The sequence below is a fragment of the Sycon ciliatum genome, chromosome 2 (assembly GCF_964019385.1).
Source record: "Sycon ciliatum chromosome 2, ocSycCili1.1, whole genome shotgun sequence".
In the NCBI taxonomy this organism is placed as follows: Eukaryota; Metazoa; Porifera; class Calcarea; order Leucosolenida; family Sycettidae; genus Sycon; species Sycon ciliatum.
Genome location: NC_088644.1, coordinates 7198700 through 7221188, shown reverse-complemented (window position 1 = coordinate 7221188; position 22489 = coordinate 7198700). Strand labels below are relative to the sequence as shown.

The 22489-nt window shown below is 45.6% G+C and overlaps 1 protein-coding gene and 1 long non-coding RNA gene across 5 annotated transcripts in view; one reads left to right on the top strand and one right to left on the bottom strand.

The window, feature by feature from the left end:
• Window positions 1–9259, bottom strand: part of LOC135808471 (uncharacterized) — a 37538-nt gene extending 28279 nt beyond the window's left edge. For 2 of the 4 annotated variants that reach the window (XM_065321663.1, XM_065321667.1), the window contains exons 1-3: window positions 9015–9259; window positions 8474–8668; window positions 5856–6014 (exon numbers count right to left, since the gene is read on the bottom strand). In XM_065321663.1, the coding sequence (XP_065177735.1) occupies window positions 5856–6014; window positions 8474–8668; window positions 9015–9030 (370 nt within the window). In that variant the 5' untranslated portion in view covers window positions 9031–9259. The remainder of the gene's footprint in view (window positions 1–5855; window positions 6015–8473; window positions 8669–9014) is intronic. The other 2 variants (XM_065321666.1, XM_065321665.1) reach the window with 2 other exon arrangements.
• Window positions 9260–16640: 7381 nt separating this feature from the next.
• LOC135808470 (uncharacterized) lies at window positions 16641–21623 on the top strand. Its single transcript, XR_010552082.1, has 2 exons — window positions 16641–16859; window positions 20588–21623. It is a non-coding gene; the product is annotated as an uncharacterized LOC135808470 (long non-coding RNA).
• Window positions 21624–22489: the final 866 nt, after the last annotated feature.

Below are 22489 nucleotides of genomic sequence, written 5' to 3'. Positions count from 1 at the left end.
CCCATCTCCGAGGAAGTCCACAGACGAAGAATGACCATGCTGGGACATGTCCTACGCCTACCCGAAGACACACCACCGCAACAAGCCATGGCACTCTACTTCAATCCACCGAACACAGCCAAACCAGGAAGACCTCTGACTACTTTAGTCACCCAGATCCAGCAAGACTGCGTCCACAGACAAACGCCACTCAAGAGGAGCCCGCATCTGCAGAGCCTCCGGCAGAAGGCATCCGACAGGCAAGTGTGGAAGGCCTTCGTAAAAAACGCACAGTGAACACTGACGAAACAGAAGTTGCCCATCCTTCTCAGTGCTATTTGCTTATTGTCGATTTGTAAACCGTACCTTGCAGTCCATGTCTTCCCTTGTCATCATCATAATAGTATAGTTTTGTCTCTCTCCTTCTATTGCTCAGGAACACAGAGGCGGAAAGAGGCTGGTCCTCAAGTACGCGAAACTGTTCATAATAATAATACCTTGATTTAGTTCACACATGTTGATTGTTGTTTGTTTGACAGCATGAATCAAGGTGGAGGACACCGTGTTCGGAAATGTGGATGCTTGTAGAAAGGTCACAGTTTCCGAACACGGTGTCCTCCACCTTGTTTCATGCTGTCAAACCAACAAAATGTACAGTGTAGTAGCTGCAACCCGAAAAACACCTGTATTCGTATTACAATACTGTATTTCACTCTACACCAGAAGATTGGCGTCGGAGCTACACGATATCGGAATCCAGTTCCTGCATTCCTGCAAACTAATGTGAAGCAAGTCCTCATTAGGCCAAGGATTGACATTACCCTGTTACATACATGTACTGATGTAGTTATTGACGTTTCAGTTCGCCCCGCAAAAGAGGATGGCTTCATATAATACATTCCTCAGCCTTCCCCAAATTCTGCCTACAGTACCCTCAGAACTACAACCATGTACATGTACATGTACATGTAAAAACAAACAATAAGAGGACAGAGAAAGTGTTTTTACTCCGAGTTTCACGCACTAAGCGATCATCAGAAAACAGCAATGGGAAATCTGGATCAGTATTGGTTTATATACTCACAAAGCAAAGTGTAAATAGCTGCAGCATGGCGCAAATCTAAAAGTTGTGAATGGCGGCAGTGCAAAGCGTAACTGACTGCATCATGGGGCAAATCTAAAAGTGTGAATGACAGCAGTGGTGAAAGGTGACAACCACTGGAGCCGGTTGTGTCTTGCTTAAAGGGGAAGTGCATCGATTTTTCGACTAGGGTCCAGAAGAACGACAATTTGATATCGGTTCGAATGGCAAATCTCTCGCTTCCATACGATAAGCCAAACTTGCCAAATCGCCAATTGTATGCTCACGTTGCCATAGCGACCAGCGCAGTGATGACGTATGAAAGGCTTAGCTCCTCCACAGAGAAGGTCGATCACTGCAGAAATTGGTCATTTTCAATTGTCTTATTGTATTCACGATGTGAAAGAAGTGCTGTGTTCAATGCTGTTAGTGCCGTGAACTATTTATCGCCCTTCTCATGCATTTCCCTAGGCTGACTGTGCCTAGGAAATGGTTTCCTCCAGGACAAGATGCTTGGAATTAGCCATCTCTCCTGAGACATTTTCAGCAAACTTTCAAACCTACGACATTATTTCATTCGTCAATCTCCACCACCCGTCGTCTCACCTGGCTTGATGTTACGAGAGATAGGAGAGTCGCCAGGAAGCATCACATTCATCTTCAGGAAGTGGAAAGAGCAAACGGCATGGTCCTTGGTTGGGGGAAATGCTGAACGTCTGATTTGTCCCAACCAAGATTTCAGCATTTTGTTCATCACTATTTTCGCTTGTCTGCTGGTGTCTCCGCACTCCAGCTTTCTCCTGTCGGTGTCACGTCCCAGTACACAACCGAGAGGACTACTAACAAACAGTTTCTTGTGGACCATACTCGAAAAATCGATGCACTTCCCCTTTAATTAGGTGATGGCTGTGGATGGTTTGAAGTTCCGAAGGTAGTACTTATTCTCGTGGCGACACTTTGACACAAGCTCACTCCTTTTGTTGAGAGAGAGGTGCTTGTGTGCTTGCGCGATTACCAATATTTTTCCGCCAGGCACAGGTTGCACCTTTTGCTTTCGTTGCTGTAGCCTGTAGGCCGCTGCTCTGCGGTGTACCGCCCATTGAATGCTGCATGCCTTCACTTCATTCTTCTTGGCCCAGACGTACTGCGATAGGCGGGTGTCCTTCTCGTGTTGTCTGTGGCGGAATGATGATTGGTGGTTATAGTAGCGTTGTTTGAATGTTGTTGCTGTTAATCCAGTATACTCCTTCTTCTCCATACCTGCGGTGACTCTTGCCTTATACACGATGCTCTTTCTCTGTCCTCCTATTGTTTGAACCAGCTCTACCACTCGGTATTGAGCACTCTCTTGGACAGCCTGGAACCTCTCTGTTTTACATGTACATGTACATGTATGTGATGTGTATAATGTATTTCAAATGTGGGTTAAATGATGATGGTAACAAATCCTGCAACATCAGTGATCTGCTAAATTTGTCTTCGGCCAGGGTGTATACAACACTCAAGGCTCTAGTATCAGCTGCTCTGCAACCTTCACACCATTCTATTCTTTTACAGTGGCGACTCGAGATTTAGACCTATAAGTATAGTATAGGTATAAAGGTACTTCGAAGTAGTACACTGTACGCTGTACTTTCTAATGAGATATACATGTGTTTACAAGAGCAAAGGCTCCAAGTCACAAGCCAGCAATTACCGTCCTATCTCCTTGTTGTCCTGTGTATCGAAACTATAATGAGCGATTATTCTTTGATAAGCTTTATGCTCATGTGTCGCCGGCCCTTGCCCCAGTCCAATCTGGTTTTCGACGAGGAGACTCAACCACCATGCAGCTGACACGCCTTGTGCAGGACATTGTGGCCCTTCGTCATGACCACCAACATGTTGGTATGTGTTTTTCGACCTACATGTAGCAAAGGCGTTTGACACGGTATGGTTCCGTGGACTCCTAGCTAAATTATCTGCGATGTACAATGTTTCCGGAGCGTCTCTGGCGTGGATTACGGACTACCTAACAGATAGAACGCAATCAGTGTCAGTCGATGGGATACTCTCAGACCCACTGCCTGTGAAGTCAGGAGTCCCCCAGGGATCTATACTGGGGCCTCTACTATTCTTGTTGTATATATACGATCTACCTGACTGTATAGATGGTTTGTCACTATTTGCTGATGACACAGCCCTCATTATGGATGCTGTCATGGCGTCTGAAACCCAATATCTTGAAAACAGAAATAGTCTTTCTCCCTCAACTAGACCACCCTCCGACATTTACCCTTCCCGGACTTGATTCGGCTATTAACATAAATATTGTAGATACGCACAGGCATTTGGGTGTTGTATTTGACTCGCAATTGTCCTGGAATTCTCACGTAGATTTTGTATTCAACAAAGTTAGCAAATCTGTAGGTTGCCTGATGTCTCACTGCTCCCACTTGTCCCCCGAATGTATTCGTCTCTTTTATAAATGCTACCTCCTTCCTATCTTTCTGTACGGCGCCACTGCTTGGCATTCCCTGCTTAGTAAATCTGCTGTACAGACACTAGAAATATATCATAAACGTGTGTTGAAAATCATTTTTCGTAAACCCTCTCTTTTCCCCTCTACTGATCTACATGTATATAGTTTGGCCTCCACCAGCCCCATCTCTATCCTGTCGCAGAGACAGTCATGCGTTCTGGTCCATCGTATTAGACTGAACATTGTCCCTGAACATCTCACCAAGTATAATTGGTTTACTTTCGCACGGGACACTCGCAATGGCATAGTACTTCCCAGAGCTTTGTCAACTATGTTTACCAAATCTCCTATCTTCTCTGCATACTCGTATTGGCTCAAGCTGCCCATGGAAATAATATACAATACCATACTAGTACGTTTAACATACCATGCCCACCGTTCACTGTTTTCTACGCCCCTGTTCAACTCAGTTATTTACTAGTTGGGTAAAAGCTCTTGTGGTACGTGGTTTTCCAGTGAAGACGAAAGACGAGTGCCCTGCCACCAGCACATGCATTGCCAAAGTGTCACCTGACTCTATGGCTGATACCATGAGGTTTTTAAACCAGTGATCATCATTGATTTCCTTCACATTTTCATCTATCTTCAAGCACCTGGGCACAATTAAAAACGGACTATGCGGATTCCGTCGACTATATTCATTACTCTTGAGGCCCTTTCTACCGTATGCTTCCATTCAAGCTTCCGTCTTTCGTTTCTCGTTTCATTCTCCACCTGGAATGTTAACCCTCTCACCACGCATCGTTACTGTATTCGTATCCCAAGGCGTGGAAATACGAAAAAGTAATTCCTTCGAAACGACACAGTTCTTTCTTGGTCAGAACTTTATTGCATAAGTACACATGATCATAATTATTTCCGAGCCCATAATCTCTGAAACGTCTGCTACATACTTCCACGTAGTGTTTGATTCTTTAGCAATTTGATTTCTTCAGCACACTGAAATAATATTACGGTATACGCATACTTGGTCCGACTTATTAAAATGTGCGTTTCGCTTCGAACGTCAACCAAACAAATTCAAATAATCTCAGGACGGAATAAACTTTCCAGCTACCTAACACTATCCTTCAGTTGTCAATTTGTGATGTTGAAGAAGAAATGGCTCCAACTCCAAAGGAGGCAGCGGCTCAGGATCCTAGTCGACTAGAGCATTTTGCGTCCAAATTTTGTCGTCAGAGGACTCCTGTTGCTTCTCGCGCACCACAGAGAAGGCCTGGTGCTGAAATCAACACCCCACTGCGATGGGGGATTGTCACGGAGTACCAGAAACTCCTGGGCGATCGTTCTCGAGTGCCTCCTGGCGGATTGAAATCGCTGCAATCGCTCTTTCCTTGGCAGAATTTCAGCAAACGCGTTATCCAGAAACTCGTGCAGAAAGCACCCTAATCGCTCCTTCCAGTTTGCTGATCTCTCTCGCAGTCGTTCACGATGTGGCGGCCGACGAATCAAGATCACAGAAGAGATCGTCGAGAAGTTGATCGAAATAAATAACCGGCCTTGAGGTCGACTTTCAGGCGACAACCTGGCTGGAAAACTGAAGCGCAGAAAGGGTGAATTATCCCGCGGATACGGTGCGGAGTCCTCGGGGCCGCGATCGCGATGCGTCACAAGATCGCCAGTCTCCGCCCTCCGGGCCGCGGGCGCGGGGCCAGTGGATTCGTGAAACAGGCAGGGAAGAGCACGCATGGTCTGACTGCATGACATGCCGACACAGATCAGACTCAAAGTGACAGTACGCGCGCGGAACACGTTGATGAGAAGTGATTGAGATTGTTTACGCTTGGTGGTTTACTTGTTCGCCTCATTTGAAGGTGTCGTGGGAGCGTCAGGCGAAAACACCTACAGCCACCATTCTGGCAGTCGTACTGCACGAGGAGGAGGCGAAGTCGATCGTCTAAATCGTGCCTATGAAGTGAAAAAATAAAGGAAGCGCAGTGTAGCTTGGAGGAGATGAAAAAAATGTCGACGTTTTGCAGGTTGACGCACTTGCAGGTGCGCTCTGAGACACCAGCAGCGATGAAAACTAGAAGGCCAGGCCAAGAAACGACAAAGTAGTTATCTATCTACCGTCTCTTGGTTGATTTTTTAGTACAGGTGCTCCTTTGTACATATGCTTGAGTTTTGAAGTGAAGCGCACATTAATAAGTCGGACCAAGTAGCAATATAATTTAATCTGATTATGGGCATTTTATCAACAAGGAAGGGAAATTAATGGTCGAACGATAGCATAGTGCTACGCCCCTAGGTCTACGACATCAACGCAGGACTCACCATGTCGCAGGTGCTCGAATGGATCAACCTCTGTCTCGTCGCGCTCCTCGACCTTGACCTCCGCGTAGACGGGGAAGATGCCGCTATCAACGGGGTCTGGTGGATGCGATGAGCGATGTCTGGCCTTCCGGTATCGATAGGTAGGTTGCCTAATTTTCTCTTCAGCCAATTTAAGAAACAGGCACACAGCATCGGAACAAATAAGTCGCTCTACTCGCTGTAGTCCGAGTCTAGTGTTGCAAAAGAGGGCATCAGGCATCAGACAGCATGACTAAACCTAATCTTCACTTGGCATACTGCAACATGTACATGTTGTACATGTCTGTACACACTCTGTACACACTCTGTACACACTGTAAAAGAGAGAGGACTGGAGAAAGGAAGTGACAGAGAAGATGCAAATGTGCAACAATTGGATGGGCGAGGAAAACGGGGTGACAACAGATCAGGCTATTTAGGGACGGTGAAAACGCGATGTTCTATCTCGAGGGAATGTGCTGTATTGCGAGGCAGGCAAGCGCGAGATTTATTGACACTGTATTAACGCTTTAGCAGCGGAGGATGTTAGTAAACAGTGCTTACATACCATTGTGACTCCTAGGAAATGCTGGTGAAACCGTTCGTAGCATGCGGCACAGTTGAGAGTTTTGTGACGAATAATTTGAGCGTGGCCAGAAGGCAATCGTGTTGAATAGAAGACCTCGGAGCTCCGAGGTCCCGAACCGATTAATAATAATAATAATAATTATTATTATTATCCAGAATGTAAAAAAAAGAGGAAAACACATGAGAACGAGTTTTGCAGCAACTATCCACGACTAGTCGACTGTATTTGTTGAACAAGATGATCAACAGTCAGAAAGTGCGATAATAGGGCACAAAACTGACAGAGTACTGAGACATCCAGCGACCTGACACCTACAGTACATGTAGCTCTAACACACCTCCAGTCCACAAACCAACAGCCTTCGGAAGTTCCAAATTGGAAGGTTCATTGTAACTTAGAAGTACTAGTACGTAGGACCGAAGAGAGGAAGGTGAGCGCAGCGAAAATGTGCACAAGCTACGTCCCTAAGCTAAGTCTCGTTCTCATGCGTTTTCTTCCCTTTTTTGCATTTATTACTGGCTCAGTATCCGAGTTAAAATTATCAAGAATCAGAGAGAAACATGACATTGTATAGATAGGGGACGTGAGCACCCTGCGGTGTAGGATTATTCTAGCGTTTAGCAGTGAACCGATCTGCATTGTTCTTACTCTGCATTAGAAGAGCGAATTTCGGCGTTTCGAAAGTTTGCAATGAAGCTTGAGCAGGTGTAATCATTTGGAGAAGATCAAGTAAGCTCAAAGGGGTCAATCTTCGACACCCTCATCACAGAGACTAAGACCCACTTCCGTCACCTTTAATTAAAGTTGTCGTTGTTGTTGAATTCTTTATTCTCACGATGGCACCATCGCCAATGAGAGTTGTTATTGCTATTGTTGTTGTTGTTGTTGTTGTTGTTGTTGTTGTTGTTGTTGTTGTTGTTGTTGTTGTTGTTGTTGTTGTTGTTGTTGTTGTTGTTGTTGTTGTTGTTGTTGTTGTTGTTGTTGTTGTTGTTGTTGTTGTTGTTGTTGTTGTTGTTGTTGTTGTTGTTGTTGTTGTTGTTGTTGTTGTTGTTGTTGTTGTTGTTGTTGTTGTTGTTGTTGTTGTTGTTGTTGTTGTTGTTGTTGTTGTTGTTGTTGTTGTTGTTGTTGTTGTTGTTGTTGTTGTTGTTGTTGTTGTTGTTGTTGTTGTTGTTGTTGTTGTTGTTGTTGTTGTTGTTGTTGTTGTTGTTGTTGTTGTTGTTGTTGTTGTTGTTGTTGTTGTTGTTGTTGTTGTTGTTGTTGTTGTTGTTGTTGTTGTTGTTGTTGTTGTTGTTGTTGTTGTTGTTGTTGTTGTTGTTGTTGTTGTTTATTTATTTATTTATTTATTTATTCAACATCTCCTGGCCCGTCCGAAGACTGCCAATAAACATGAGAGGTCAGGTGATAGCCAACCACGGCAAGCTAAAAGGGATAAAAAGAAAGATGCTGTCAGAGAGGGAAAGGAGATAGGGAGAGAAAAAGAAAGGGAGGCACATTAGTAATACATGGGATCACTTCGGATGAGACAGTGTGGAAAGCTGGACTTTGAATTTCCTGATATCCTGGCATGTCTTAATGCTAGTAGGCAGGTTAGACCATTGTTGCTGCTGCTGTTGTTGTTGTTGTTGTTTTTGAATTTGAATTCTTTATTCTCACGATGGCACCATCGCCAATAAGAGGGTTGTTGTTGTTGTTGTTGTTATTGTTGTTGTTGTTGTTGTTGTTGTTGTTTGTTTGTTGTCGTCGTCGTCGTCGTCGTCGTCGTCGTTGTTGTTGTTGTTGTTTATTTATTTTACATCGCATGTCAAACGGGCAGTTCTGCCCAATATTATGAAAGCGATGACAACCAGTAAGAAGAGTAAGAAATGAAGAAAAAATACTAAAATAAACATGGAAGTGGCAATGAGTACAGGCAAGGTTAAAACGAGCAGAAAAGAGATCTCAAATCTCTCACTTTCATTTTACCAGAAGACGATGGCTACCGATGATAAGGTCAATATAGTCACCAGCTCACCTTCATGCCCGTTGGATGTTGGCTTGATCTTCTCCAGTACAGGCATTAGGTTGTCTTCGTCCTCATAGTCCGCAATGAAGCCATCTTCTTCCGGATCAGCTTCTAGCCGATGATAGTATTGGTTGTCTCTCCCAACGCCGTACTGGTAGCGACCATCCATGACCACGCTGGTCGAAGTGGTGGAGATGCTCGATCCTAAAATGGGTCAATGTATGTGATATCCACAGCATTGAAAAGAAGGCATTATCATAACAGACACTCGACTAGTCGTGTAGCCTGACTGCGTCTTTCAGTGCTGTGTAGAGAAATAAAGCGAAGCAATGCTCAACTATAGCCAGGAGGAGGGGCGCTGTATTTTAATAATAGAGCATTGGCTGTTTCGAAGTCCCTCTAGGTTTTCCGGGCCGTTGCTTGGGTCGGGTGTGACGAGTAACGGAAACCGCGCCACGCCATGTTTGTATTGTGACACGAATTCGCACCAGACTGCGCGCCGCACTCACAACAATATTCAGACTCACTTGACTACATCATCGTCTCGTACCTTCACTCGTTCGCATCCGTTTTCAATCAATCCCTCCACCGGCATAAGCAGCACCTGCGGAGCTTCCGCGCACAGGTTCGCAACGGAGGTTCCTTACCAACATATGCCAATCGAAGAGTTCAGAATGGCGGAATTCAGCACTCGCCTCTAAGCACAGTGTTCGCACCACTATCGATGCAGCATCCGACTGGTAATGCGTCGTGGAAAGCCGCTCGTGGATCAAGCGCCTGACATCTTTCAAAGCCCTGTATGTGTAAGAACTACACGTGCGAGTGCCTTGGAACGCAACGTCCGTCGTGAGATAAGGTCAACCAGCTGGCTCTTCTGGTGGTTGTGCGCTCCGACCTGCCCTGGAGTTCACGCTCTTGTGCTTAGCTGCTGTCTTTCCGATAGCACCCATGCATGGCTAATGTCAGTGATGACACCATGGAGATGTGCGCGTGGCGGCGTTGAAGCAGCTGCCCGGAAGGAACCACAAACATGTTGGACATCCACCTTGGCATGCCAGTGTGCCTTGCTGGCTTTCCTACATGCTCAGCGTCTTTATCTGCTTGCTCACGTCAGTGCACGCCTGTCAAAATAGCAAGGACTACGGTTCTATGGTCCATATGGACGCCAACAACAATACCTTACACTGCTGCCACCACGTGATGAACGACCCTAGACCCACGATGAAAATGACAGCTGATGTCACCAACTTCCATACCTGTACGGGAGCGATGCAGCCCGAAGCTCAGGTAATTTTGACAACTACATACATTTCCACGTGCGGATTACCGGCAGCTCTGAGCGCTCTGATGTCGCGCTTCCACCACGACGGCGCTGTGTCTTTCACCGCAACACGTCAGAGAACTGTCACCATTTAAGCGTTGCCATAGTAGCGGCCGCGGGGACGTCAAGCGGTGACATGTCCGGGCTGTTGTGAATGCACAGTATTCAGTAGTAAATTATTATTATACAATCATGTGACTGCACTCAGTGGTGCCTATATTTGCGGGTTAATCTCGCTCCACGTCGCCGGAGGAACTGCGCCAGTTCGTCAACAACCCTGAGTTGATGAAAAAAAAGTCACGTCGGCTGCGTTATTGCTAACTGGTTTTGTGCATCAATCGCAGCACATCAACATCATCATGATGCCAGCATCAATACATAGGAGTAAACAGCTTGGCGTTGTGCTAGGCCAATGGCTAGCGAACACAACATCATGAATTTGTTTGTATCCAGAATCATGGCTTGGCAAGAACCACAAAGTCAAACGGTCGTGCGTAGAAGCGTACATTCTAGCAGAAGATTATTCATTCGCCACCTTCTACAGCTACACTAAAAGTCCGGAACCAGTCCATGCTATACTACAGGACTGAGCTCTGTGTGATGCAGGCTAGACTACGATACTCGATAGAGTTCTGCCCGATCCAGCCAGTGACATTTCGAGGTCCTTTAGCACGTGCATTCTGTCACTAACAGAACTTCATATCAGCCGCTCTGCTCAAACTGATCAAAAAACGTGTTGAACGCTGAGCGAGGTGGGAAACACTAGTCGATGGCCACAACGAGAAGGCTTAGTGAAAACATTCTCATCCATATCAGGGCCGCTGGAAATTCTCCACAGGCAGACATGAAACCGAGCATGAAATCTGCTTGAGACGAGAAATGTCAGCACCTAAACACCTTGCTAATGGAATGTCGAAGAGGAGTATCTCATTATATCCACAAGCTAAAATAACTCACGACAGAACACAGTTCATACTCATTCAGTAGCTCTGGGGCTGGGCGTGTTTTAGCAATTGCCCATTTTGAAAAAAAGAAATCCAGAATTCGGGAAGTGATTGTGAGACAGGGATATAGTGGGTGACCCAGATAACAGTCGAACCGATGGAAGGTGGAAGCATAGCCCTTGCTCAACGAACCTTGAATAGCACTACCACTACACGGCTGTTCGCCCAAGACTAACTACTCGGTGAGTGAGCTTGAGTATCACGATGTACTTCATTGAAAGGCGTGTACATGTACATGTATGATATGAGATAAACCTTGTTTTGTTCAAATATGTTATTGGTTGACTGTTTCCGAACACGGTGTCCTCCACCTTGTTACATGCTGTCAATCAACACACATGTACATGTATGTAACTAAGTAATTTATTTACTAGGCAGTTCTAAACATGGGAGTGGACAAATCAGTAACAGTTAGTATATAACTGTACATGTATACTCCTAGTGACAAATAAGGGACATTTGAACCCAGTCGCTAGGTGTTGGAACGATTATGTGATACCATAGGGCCTTGGCGAATAGTGCTCAGAGTCCAAATTGGCAGACGATGTGCGAAAAGCAGTGAAATTGGCAAATCCTCGAATTCTCCTCCTCTCCTTTATCCATTACCAGACATCGTAAGAAACAAAATAGAAACAGTTCCAAAATCTGTCGGTAAATCTGCCCACGTTATCAGCCAAGGGTTACGCAGCAAAAGGATGGCCTGTTGCGCACTGTTACCACATCAACACCACACACCACGACGTCTGTATTGGGTATAGGGCGCATTCGTGCAGCGGATTCACCTGGCCTAGTGGATTCACCCAGTGGATTCACCCAGTGGATTCACCCAGTGGATTCGCCCAGTTCTCAAGACCCTTGTTAGAATTTCAGGTAGCTAGATCCGTCGACAAGTCTAGAGCCTCTGAGTAATCCGTTTAATACTTCGACGTACAATAAATGCAAAGACTAGAACATCGTAAAATTAATTGGGGAAAAATTGGCTAAATTGTCATTCATCAATCATCACCTCGGGCTCTGTGTGTGTGTGTGTGTGTGTGTTTGTGTGTGTGTGTGTGTGTCACTGTGTGTGTGTGTATGTGTGTGTGTGTGTGTGTGTGTGTGTGTGTGTGTGTGTGTGTGTGTGTGTGTGTGTGTGTGTGTGTGTGTGTGCGCACAATCTCATGTCATGTGTATGTACATGTACATGTACAAGGTCGTTATGGTCTGCGTAAATCATTCTGCAAAATACACTAGACGTTTAATTAAGCGACAGGACGACAGTGATTTACAGTTTAAGGCTATGGACAAGATGAGATGTGCCGTCATCACCAAACACACATCACAAGGATGTCCAATGCAGAGTAACCAGAAAGTTTTCTCATGACGACCACCAGTGGTTTCCGTCACTAAAAGACTGCTGGAAGATTTACCGGGCGTCGCTTGGGAGTCCAGTCAGTGATGTGGGCAAGGGATACGTGCAGATGCGCTCATGGCACAATTATGTGGTGCGTGTGCATGTGCATGGCAGCATGATAACATCCTTAGTTTGTCACAGGGAGTAGTGAAATACCGTGGTATTTTACTACTCCCTGGCTCGCCAGGTTAAAGCCTACATTTCTGCTCCAAGAAAGGGCTTCACTGCCAAATTCTGTTCCGTCGCCAGAAAGCCTTGATTCTGTTCGAAATTCTGCCGGCAGAATCAGCCGACCACTACCTGACATTTCTCATTAGTGATCGGATGCAGACGTGCTGCTGATTTCCAATTCTTCTTCTTGGCCCCCGAACAACGTCCACCTTCCCAATTATCGTCATCCATGCCATTTTCCTCCTGCTCATCGTCATCCTCTTCACTTTCCTTATTGTCGTCGTCATCCTCTTCACTTTCAGTAGTGTTTCTCCGCTCGCCACTAGCAAGGATAGCGGCACCAGAATCAACTAGCATCGACACTGCCCAACAGAGCCCGTAATAGTGCTCTCCGATCGTTCCCCCAAGCCACGATCCAAGACTGGAGTCGTCTCCCATCTGCCCTGCTACGCAACCTTGACCTCCCCACACAGAAGGGTATGCAGGCATTCAAGGAAGGCATCTACAAGTCTCTCCGCAGTTGAGACTGGCACTCAGCCACAGATGCCCTCTGAACCCTCCCTGAACACCCTCTCCGCTTGCACCCTGGCTCCCCTTTTTACTCTATCACATTATCATCTTTCCAGTTTTCACCCAGTTTTACTCCTCCGCACTTTTTGGTACACTGAGAAATGTCGCTGAAGCCGAGACTTCAGGTCGGCGGAGATGCTCCAGTTTCACCACCGCAGCTGCGACTGCAGCCACCTCTATCATGCAGTATTCTGTTTCTCGAGGTTCGTGGCTTCTCGTAAAATAAACATTATTGCCGTCATCCTCTTCACTTTCCGTATTGTCGTCGTCATCATCGTCTTCAGCTTCCATACCAGCGGCTGAGCATAACCTGTCACTCCCGCTCCACGACCAGTCTTGCCAAAGTGCCCATCTTTCGTCCTTTCTTTGTTCTTTGGTTCCCTTCAGTCACCTCAATAGCGCTACAGTAGAGGTTGGCAGTTTTGTCAAATATTCCATTACGGAACCTCAGACAGCGAGGTTCACAATCTGGCGAAGGTCTCAATTTTTTTGGTTTTTTGCCCAACCTTCCGATTCAGCCAGGCAGATTGCGATGGTCTAAACAATGGCTGAGAAACAGAGGCAGGCCCTGGCAGGGTACTAAGCTCAAGTCTTGTTATGAAACGGAGTAACTATTACTTACCAACCATGCCGTTACCCACACGGTCTTTGACTACTACATGTAATTGGCAGGTCTGATCTACTCACCTCCCACCGCTTGGCCCTGGGGCTGTATCCCCTACACATCGATCCTTGCGGAAGGTGGCGCTTCTACAGATGCGGAAAGTTTAAAAGTGTGATTGAGGCTGACCCGAACCGTCAAATATATATTTTCCATGGTGGAATGGTTCCATGGTGCAATGGCCCTAGGAACGTATAGGGAGATTTCCCATATTGCACAGTCTCTCTCTCTCTCCCTCTCTCTCCCTCCCTCTCTCTCTCTCTCTCTCTCTCTCTCTCTCTCTCTCTCTCTCTCTCTCACACACACACACACACACACACACACACACACACACACACACACACACACACACACACACACTCCCACCCTTCTCTTTCTCTCTGTCTCTCTCTCTCTCTCTCTCTCTCTCTCTCTCTCTCTCTCTCTCTCTCTCTCTCTCTCTCTCTCTCTCTCTCTCGGGATTGTATTCTGGATGGAGTTGACAGTTTGTGCTGAGGACAGATTCAGTGTCAGTAACTCGCGGAAGGACAGGCGGTATGCGGATCTGGCCGATCAATGCCGAGCAAACGGGTGGCAGGTCGTTTCTTTTTCGGTTGAGGTAGGTGTGCGTGGTTTCATCCCGGACTCTCTTCGGAGGGCTCTGAAAGCGCTTGGATTTTCTAATCGAAGAATAAAATTTATTTGTAATTTGTGCAGTAAGACGTCTCTGCGAAGCAGCTACATCATCTGGTTGCGGCGTCAACAAAAACACTGGTCGGAAGATCCACTTTTCTGAGGTACTGTATGTGGGGCTCCGTTTATTGAGGTGCGTTGAAATTTATTCTCTTTATCTTATTATTTCTTTTCTATAATTTCCCCATATGAGTTCCTATCAGTTGCTGTGAACACCTTGAGTGGAGAGCGCTTGCTCGAGCGTTGAACCGGGTTCTTAATCCACCATACCCAGTTCGCAAGGCTGGGCGGGGTTGTGAGCAGGCTTTCATTTCATCTTTTCTTATTATTTCTTATTATTTCTGCTTTTCATCTCATTACAAAAATTCTGCGCTTTTTCTCCATCTGCGCATAAAATCTAGACTGACAACCTGCTTGTTAAATCATGCACCTGCTTTCAGGCGTAAAAACCCTGTTGTAGAGGTCTCAGTCCTCATTTGTTAGACTTACCTGTCTTTATAAATGTAACTTACTCTCTCTCTCTCTCTTATATGTGGTGCTTTTCAGGCACAATCTTCCTCGGCCTACTCGAGCTCAACTGATAAGGGGTGAATTCCCCGTAACACTGTGTATTGAGCAGGGAGTGGTTTCTTGCAGATTTTCGGAGTGGAAGGTTCGACGTGCTCCGCGTGTGCTCCGGATGGCAGTCGTGAGTCAGTCAAGTGTCAAGTTCGGCAGGAAGCGTGTGTTCCTCGTTGGAACAACCAACTTCATTTAAAATTGTTTAGAGGACCATAAGTTTACAAGTAATTTAGTTAGTTATCCGTATTAATTAGTTATCCTTGGCTCTCCATCCGATTTTTTTTATTCTTTCTCCTTTCTTTTATACTCTTTTCGTTATTTCTCCAACTTCTGTCCATGGCGTCCTTCTCTCCGCTCTTCAGCTGACAACAATTTCTGTCACCACCATAACACCATAACACTGTCGTGAGAAGGTGCTCTCTGTAGACGAGGATGGTGATGTCCCGACGCGGCCATGGCTAGGCCTTCACCACGTAGGACGAGCCCGGGCCGCGGCTACATGTTGGCTGGCCTTCACTTGTACAACTGAGAATTGTTTTGTTGAATCACGGTTGCTGTTTCAAATCTTTACTCTCACGATAGGTGTTGCCACTGTTGTGGTTGTCGTTGTCGTTGATGGTGTTGTCGTTGTTGTTGGTCGTGGTGTAGTTGTCGTTGTTGTTCGTGGTGGTGTTGTTGTCGTTGTTAATCGTGGTGGTGTTGTTGTCGTTGTTGTTGGTGTTGTTGGTGTTGGTGGTGGCATTGTTGTCGTTGTTATTGTTGGTGGTGTTGTTGCCGCTGTTGCTGTTGCTGTAGGTTTGTTGTTGTCGTTGTTTTTGTAGTTGTTGGAAGAAGAAGAAGTTCGTATAAACATTGTCTGTACTAATATCTAAAATACCATGACAAACGTAACGTTTCCACATGATGACTGTACTTGTAGTAAACTGAAAACAAGCGGAGTGGCTTTGAAAATGTTGATGTACATGTACCAGTACTAGGCAGTAGTACCAGTAGTACCATGTCACATTACATGATCTTTATTAGGAAACTTGAAATGGAGATGTGAAACACAAATACAAATGTAGATGGAGCAGCAATGCAATACAATGTCCAAAAACTCAAGAATTCATTATCACGGGACAATGTTGGGCAAATGTCTGGTACACATTACATGGGCCAGGTGTACTGAATAATTATGTACATTGTCATTGTGTAGACTGTACGTAGTGAATAAAAATTGTGCCCCTTTCCTCGCCTGCTCTTTTCCTTACTAATAATAGTGTCCGAGTTCTGCCTTTCTGGCTTTTTGAGCGGCCTGAGTGATCGTGAGCGAATGCTAGGGGTGGATGTGTAGTATACTATGTCGATTTGTTGATTTGTGCAAACGCGGAGAGGCAAATAATAATAATAATAAAATGGTCAGTGCTGCTCAATGAAATCCAGTGCGGCAGTGGATCACTCAACCGTTACTTCAATAAAAGTCCTTGCACCTACCTCAGGTACTAGGTTCAGCCCAGCTGCCAGTACCATGAGGCATGCCATGAGACGATGAGGAGCACAGTGCTAGTGTTTAGGCCAGGGCTGCGAAACGCCCGGCGTGTACTTGTACAGTTCACTGAGTCACGGCTGTTACCATGGTTACGCATGCATTGAATGCGGCCAGAATCCTCAGGCTCAGGGCCTAGGGACGACTACTACGAGGCCGCAGGTGACCTGCTAGCTGAGAACGCGTTGAGGACCACTTGACATGTTTGAAATTTGTCCTTGACAGCCTCATTGTTTTAGGGAAGTATCTCACGAGTTGCCGTCGTGTTAGAGGCCCCGAGTATTGTTTCAGGCCGATTACTACGAAGGTTTTGGTGTTTTACACTCACGTGCATGCAGCTTGTTCTCTCAAAAGAAAATAATAATTGTCGAAGTCGAAATAGTTGTCCGTGCCGGATCGCTCTTCTTCTTCTTGTGCTTCACTGTGTGGATGTCATCGATGGTCTCCAGCGACTTCTGGCAGCTATTAGTGTGGGTGCCTCGTTTTTGTAAACTTCAGTTCTTGTTGGAGTACGAAGGTAAGGTCTTTATGTTGTGTGAGGAGTCGTCCTCGTAGCTTTACGCTCCTTTACGATTGTTTTTTCAGGCCAGTTTGTAATTGCCTGTCTAAAAAAATATAATACCAAAAACAATCCTATGGATAGGCATAGGGAGCTACTTCGCCAGATGTGCCGTGTTAGTGGTTGTAAGTTTAGTAATACACTCAGACGTCTCTTATCCGGGCACCTTGGGAGCGGGCACTGCCCGTATCTCAGGATAACTCATCTACCATGTATCACTATCATTTTTGAAGAAGTTTTTTTGGCGCATATTGCACCTGTTCAGGTTACAAAAAATAATCCATGGATAAAAATGTGTGGATTACACAGGTTGGGAGTGACAAATAAGCACTTGTGCATTCGGAAGAAAAGTTCAACCCCCCAAATTCGAAGCATTTTTGCCATAGGAACTCAAGCTGAGGGTGGCCGGTAGAGAGACGTGCCCGTATCTGAGGCGTCCGGATAAGAGGCGTTTGAGTGTATAGCGAAGAAAGGCGTCTCTACGAAATATGCTGTGTCGGATCATATTACTGAGTTAGAATCTTGTTTTCCAACTATTAAAAAAGACCAAAAAAATGCTGATGTATATCCTGAATTATTTTGTGCGTCATGCATGGCAGTTGTACGACGGTATAAGAATGCTCAGGAGAATAAAGAGAGGTATGCAAGGATTAGTGGGGGGGGGGGGGGCAATGAAGCTTTGGGAGGCACATGATAGTAACTGTAGTGTTTGTGGGTCGGGTGTGATTGGACGACCGTCCAAACTTGCAAAATGTGAGGTACCCTTTGCAAAGCCATCACCCATCCCCATCAGCACCACCCCGACTCCTGTTGACAGTGTCACCGAAAAAGCGACTGGTAGCTTGAAAACTGGTGCTGACCTTGTTCCAAGTCGCTTTCGTGAGCAGCATGAACAATAATTATTCCCGTAGCTATGCAGAAGACGTTACTTCAGTAACGTCTGGCGCTAGCCAGGGTCCACACAGCTTTAATTTGGTGTTTGTTTGTGTCACGCCTGGAACTATCCCGTATCTGTCCCGTATCTGTCCCGTACCTGTGACTACAAAGGCTCTACAGGACTGTACATAAATCTGTCCCGTACCTGTAAGGCTCTACATGACTGTACATAACAGCTGTTGGCTCTCGTTTGGTGTTTGTGTGTTTGTGTGTTTGTGTGTTGTTGTGTTTGTGTCACGCCAGGAGCTACCGTATCTGTCCCGTATCTGTCCCGTATCTGTGATTTGGTGTTTGTTTGTTTGTGTGTGTGTTTGTGTCACACGCCTGGAGCTACCATATCTGTCCAATAACAAAATATCTGTGATTTGGTGTTTGTTTGTTTGTGTGCTTGTGTCACGCCTGGAGCTACCGTATCTGTCCCGTATCTGTGACTACAAAGGTTCTACAGGATTATACATAACAGCTGGCCACAAACAGCTGGCCACAATATTCGTTGTATTATGTATACGACTCCCTGATATAGAGGGAGATTTGGAAAGAAAATTAATAGGGAGACGAGGAGGAAATAAAATTAGAATGGACGCTAGTTGCGGAATAGGTGATAGGATGAATCAGCAAAAACAGACTTTAGAAGAGAGATACTTTGGAAGAGAGATCCCGTCGTCTCCAAAGTAAGCGTGAACGGGCGATTCAGCGCCGGTCACAGGAAACGTCGGAAGAGAGATCCTGTCGACTCCAGAACGCCCGTGATCGGCAGAGTCAGCGCCGGTCCCAGGAAACGTCAGGACAGACGCAGAATCGACTCCAAAATAAGCGTGAACGGGCGATTCAGCGCCGGTCACAGGAAACGTCGGAAGAGAGATACCGTCGAGTCCAGAACGCCCGTGATCGGCAGAGTCAGCGCCGGTCACAGGAAACGTCAGGACAGACATCTCGTCGACTCCAAAATAAGCGTGAACGGGCGATTTAGCGCCGGTCACAGGAAACGTCGGAAGAGAGATCCCGTCGAGGCCAGAACGCCCGTGATCGGCAGAGTCAGCGCCGGTCACAGAAAACGTCAGGACAGACATCAGGACATTTTTTGCCTAGCTCATCGTACATGTTACTAGAACTGATGGAAATGTTTTTTTCCGTTAATTGGCTACATCATTAGAGAGGTTTTGCATTCGGAATTTCGGAATGATTTTCGACTGTGCTTTTCCAAAAAAAGCGCGTGCCGAAAAACGGCATTTTCAGTGTTTTGCATTCCGAAAATCTGATTCGACTTCGTTTCCAAGGGTTGCCATGCAAAACAAAATGGAGAGCGTCGAAGGGGTTGAGCAGGATCAAATCCATGTGCAGGTCAAACTGAATTTGGGTGCGGTTCGAAGACGAGGACGGACTGATGGTGGACCAAGTGATCCAACAGCTGAAGACGAGGTTGGCGAACTACTGTCTTGTACGGTCAGCAGGCTCCATGGCAAAGAAAGAAAGATTGTGATGGAGTGTGAGAAGATTAGTCAACATGGCGAGATCAGCGAGAGCAGCAAAAATCAAAACTACATACCCCGGTACGTGGAAAAAATTTCAAATAATCGAGAGCAGCAGAAACCAAAAACACAAACATGAAAAATACACTTTTTTGTATTCAAATATGCACTCCCAAACATGAAAGAGCCGAAAATCCATTTTCGGAAAACCATGCACTTTCGCCACCACACTTCCGAAAGTTCGACTACTTTTTCGACTGCTGCCGCCACATTCCGAAAATAATTCCGAAATTCGGAATGCAAAACCTCTCTATTGTATTGCAAAAACGTTTCAATCAGTTTGAATATGAGTTAGGCAAAAGTATTTGCAGATTTTTTTGCGGATTGTTATCTTTCTCTCACTTCATCCGCTTTTGGTTTGCTCCTTCTTTTCCTTTTTATCTCCTTATAATCGGATTTTCTGGCCTTTTTACATTAAAAGCATAGCGTAGGGTCCTGAGCTTCCAAGCTCTCTCGTTTATTAATGTGTGGCATTTGTTCGTTGTTTGTAGACGCTGCTCTGGAAACACCATGCTGCAAACATTTGTTTTGTGCGAAGTGCATTTCATGTTGGCTGGAGCAAAGCACGAAATATCCGCACTGCAAAGATGCACTTTGTCTAGATAATTTGGTGTCACCACATACTATTGTGGCTGACATCATCAAGCAGTCAGTCTTGAAGTGCGATTTCTACGAGGCGCCGCAAATAGGCTGCCCAGTGCAGGTGAGGCTTTGCGACCTAAAGAGCCACGTTGAGAATTGTTCTCACAACCCAACCCAAGCACCCCATCCACTCCTATTCAGAGAGTAGTGTCTGAATCCTCCACCATTGGTGATGTTCTAGCCGCTTCCCACTCAATGCTCTCTGGGAAAGTGTTTGATGCCCTGACTAAACGTGTTGTCGAGAGCAGTGCAGAGGGTGACAGACTTGAGGTCCGTGGAGGTGGTGGCTCTCCTGCTGTTTGGACCCGCACCCCGGTTACAAGGGTGTCTTCCACCGATTGCAGTGGTCGTACTGCACGGAGACGGTCATCCATGACGTCCTCCTTTACACATTCTGTGTGTGGTGGTGTAGGTGGTATGTATAATGTAGTCTAGATCTCAAAAATACAGAATGCTCAGTTTAGCGACGACAATGTCAGCACATGTACATGATGTAGTCATTGTCACAATCATTATCATTGACAGTTTGTGCTTGATAGTGATACGTTTTATTTGTCTTTGCGTTGGGATCTTGTGTAGGACAGAGTCTGCACCGCCATGATCGACCTTGAAGATGCCGAACTCCTAGTACAAGCTATTCTCGTTCTCCTAAAGTACTTCGGGATTGCACCACCGGTCACGAACAGGCAGATCAATGCGCTAGCGAGGCGCGTATTTCCTGCATTGGCAAAGAATCGAGCAGCCCAGAATGCAGTACTCTGGCTGAAAGAGCAGTGCGAAGATGGCGTGGTACGAGTGGCAAGTGCTTGGGAAGTTGTACGACGCTTGCTGGAAATCAACAAGCATCTATTCTGGTCTATGGCGCTCGAACTGTGCAGTGGTCTCCATCCGTCAGAATGGTTAGAGAAAGCTCGTGTCGTGGTTGGACAATTAGGTGCCAGATCGCAAACTAGCGCGCAGCCCAGTGCCCGCAATGACAAGCAGGCTTCGGCAGAAGGCTGCACTGGTACAGAAAAGGAAAGGTGCTTGATTCTGCCGTATTCTAAACTATAATACCGGTAATTATTCAAGCCAGTTGAGACATAAATTTTAATCCACTCCCTATAGACGTTGATGAAAAATTCCTTGAATTGTTTTGATTGTTTACGATAATTATGGCACATGTCATGATGTAAATGTACCAGTGACATGACCATCTACATGTACAGAGCCATGCATTCAATCTTTTCCAAATGTTCCACATGTTTGCATTTGAGATCACAATGACACCCCTCCGGAACTCTTCGTAGTCTCAATCATCATAAGCCCTTATTAACGCTGCAGGGGCACCTAAGACTAAGAGCAACAGCAAACATGCAATATAGCACCAGTGAATGCTATCATGGCCAGCTACTGACAACGAAGACCTATCCACGCCGTCCAAGACAAAACATCCAACTGAGACAGCCTCGGTCGAGCGAGCGTACAGCGTACAGCCACCTGGTACCTTCGTAGCGTTTGTACTGTGAGCTAATCATACCTTTTTCTTATTTATATGAACGTATGAAATTGAACTTCATTATCCTGATGATGGGCCAGGCTTGGAAATTTGGTGTAATGTGAATTTTAATTTTAATCGCAGCGAAGACACCGTTTATGGAGTTGAGAAGTGAAGTATATTCTTCGACTCTAAATAAATAAACAAACAAGTTAACCTAAATGTGTAAGTGGCTGCGTTGAGTTTGAGGACAATTAGAAAACAACGTATGAAATTGAACTAAATGGTACTATCACTCAGAAAGTGGTGGACATCACGCAACTGCATTGTAAATAAAAGGGGGGTTGTCAACTGACAACCGCACTATTCAGTTGCTATTCACTCTTGGCGCATGCACTGGATGTAATGGGTGACTGGCCCTAAACGTCAATATTTTTCGACATCAATGATAAAATAGTTTTTCATCCAGCACATGCGCCAAGAGTGAATAGCAACTGAATAGAGCGGTTGTCAGTTGACAAACCCCCTTTTATTTAAATAGTATTATGTTGGAGATATGCCTAGTTTGCCCAAGGGCCCGCAAAGGTGCAACGGACATAGTCTAGATTCTGTGGACAGCTATCTATCAGTTTCCTGAGAACCTGACAGGAGACATGCACCCCAATGTTATGTCTCAGTATATGACCAATCGAAGATGGCTCTGTAAGATTGCTCAACTGTGCGCATCTACTGTATAGCAGGAAATTTTCGGACGGAATTTATTTTCGTACGATTTCGTACACACCCTCTTTTGTACTAAAATTAATTCCGTACTAAAATTTGTTCCTGTGAAGTTATGTACACAATACATGCGTACCGCAAGCAAACAAGTGCATTTAGCATGCACCACTGTACGAAAATAAAATCCGTACGAAATGTCGAAATTCGGCTTTGTCCGAAAATATTTCCGTCCGAAAATTTCCTGCTATACAGTATCTATCTATCTATCTACCTATCTACCTATC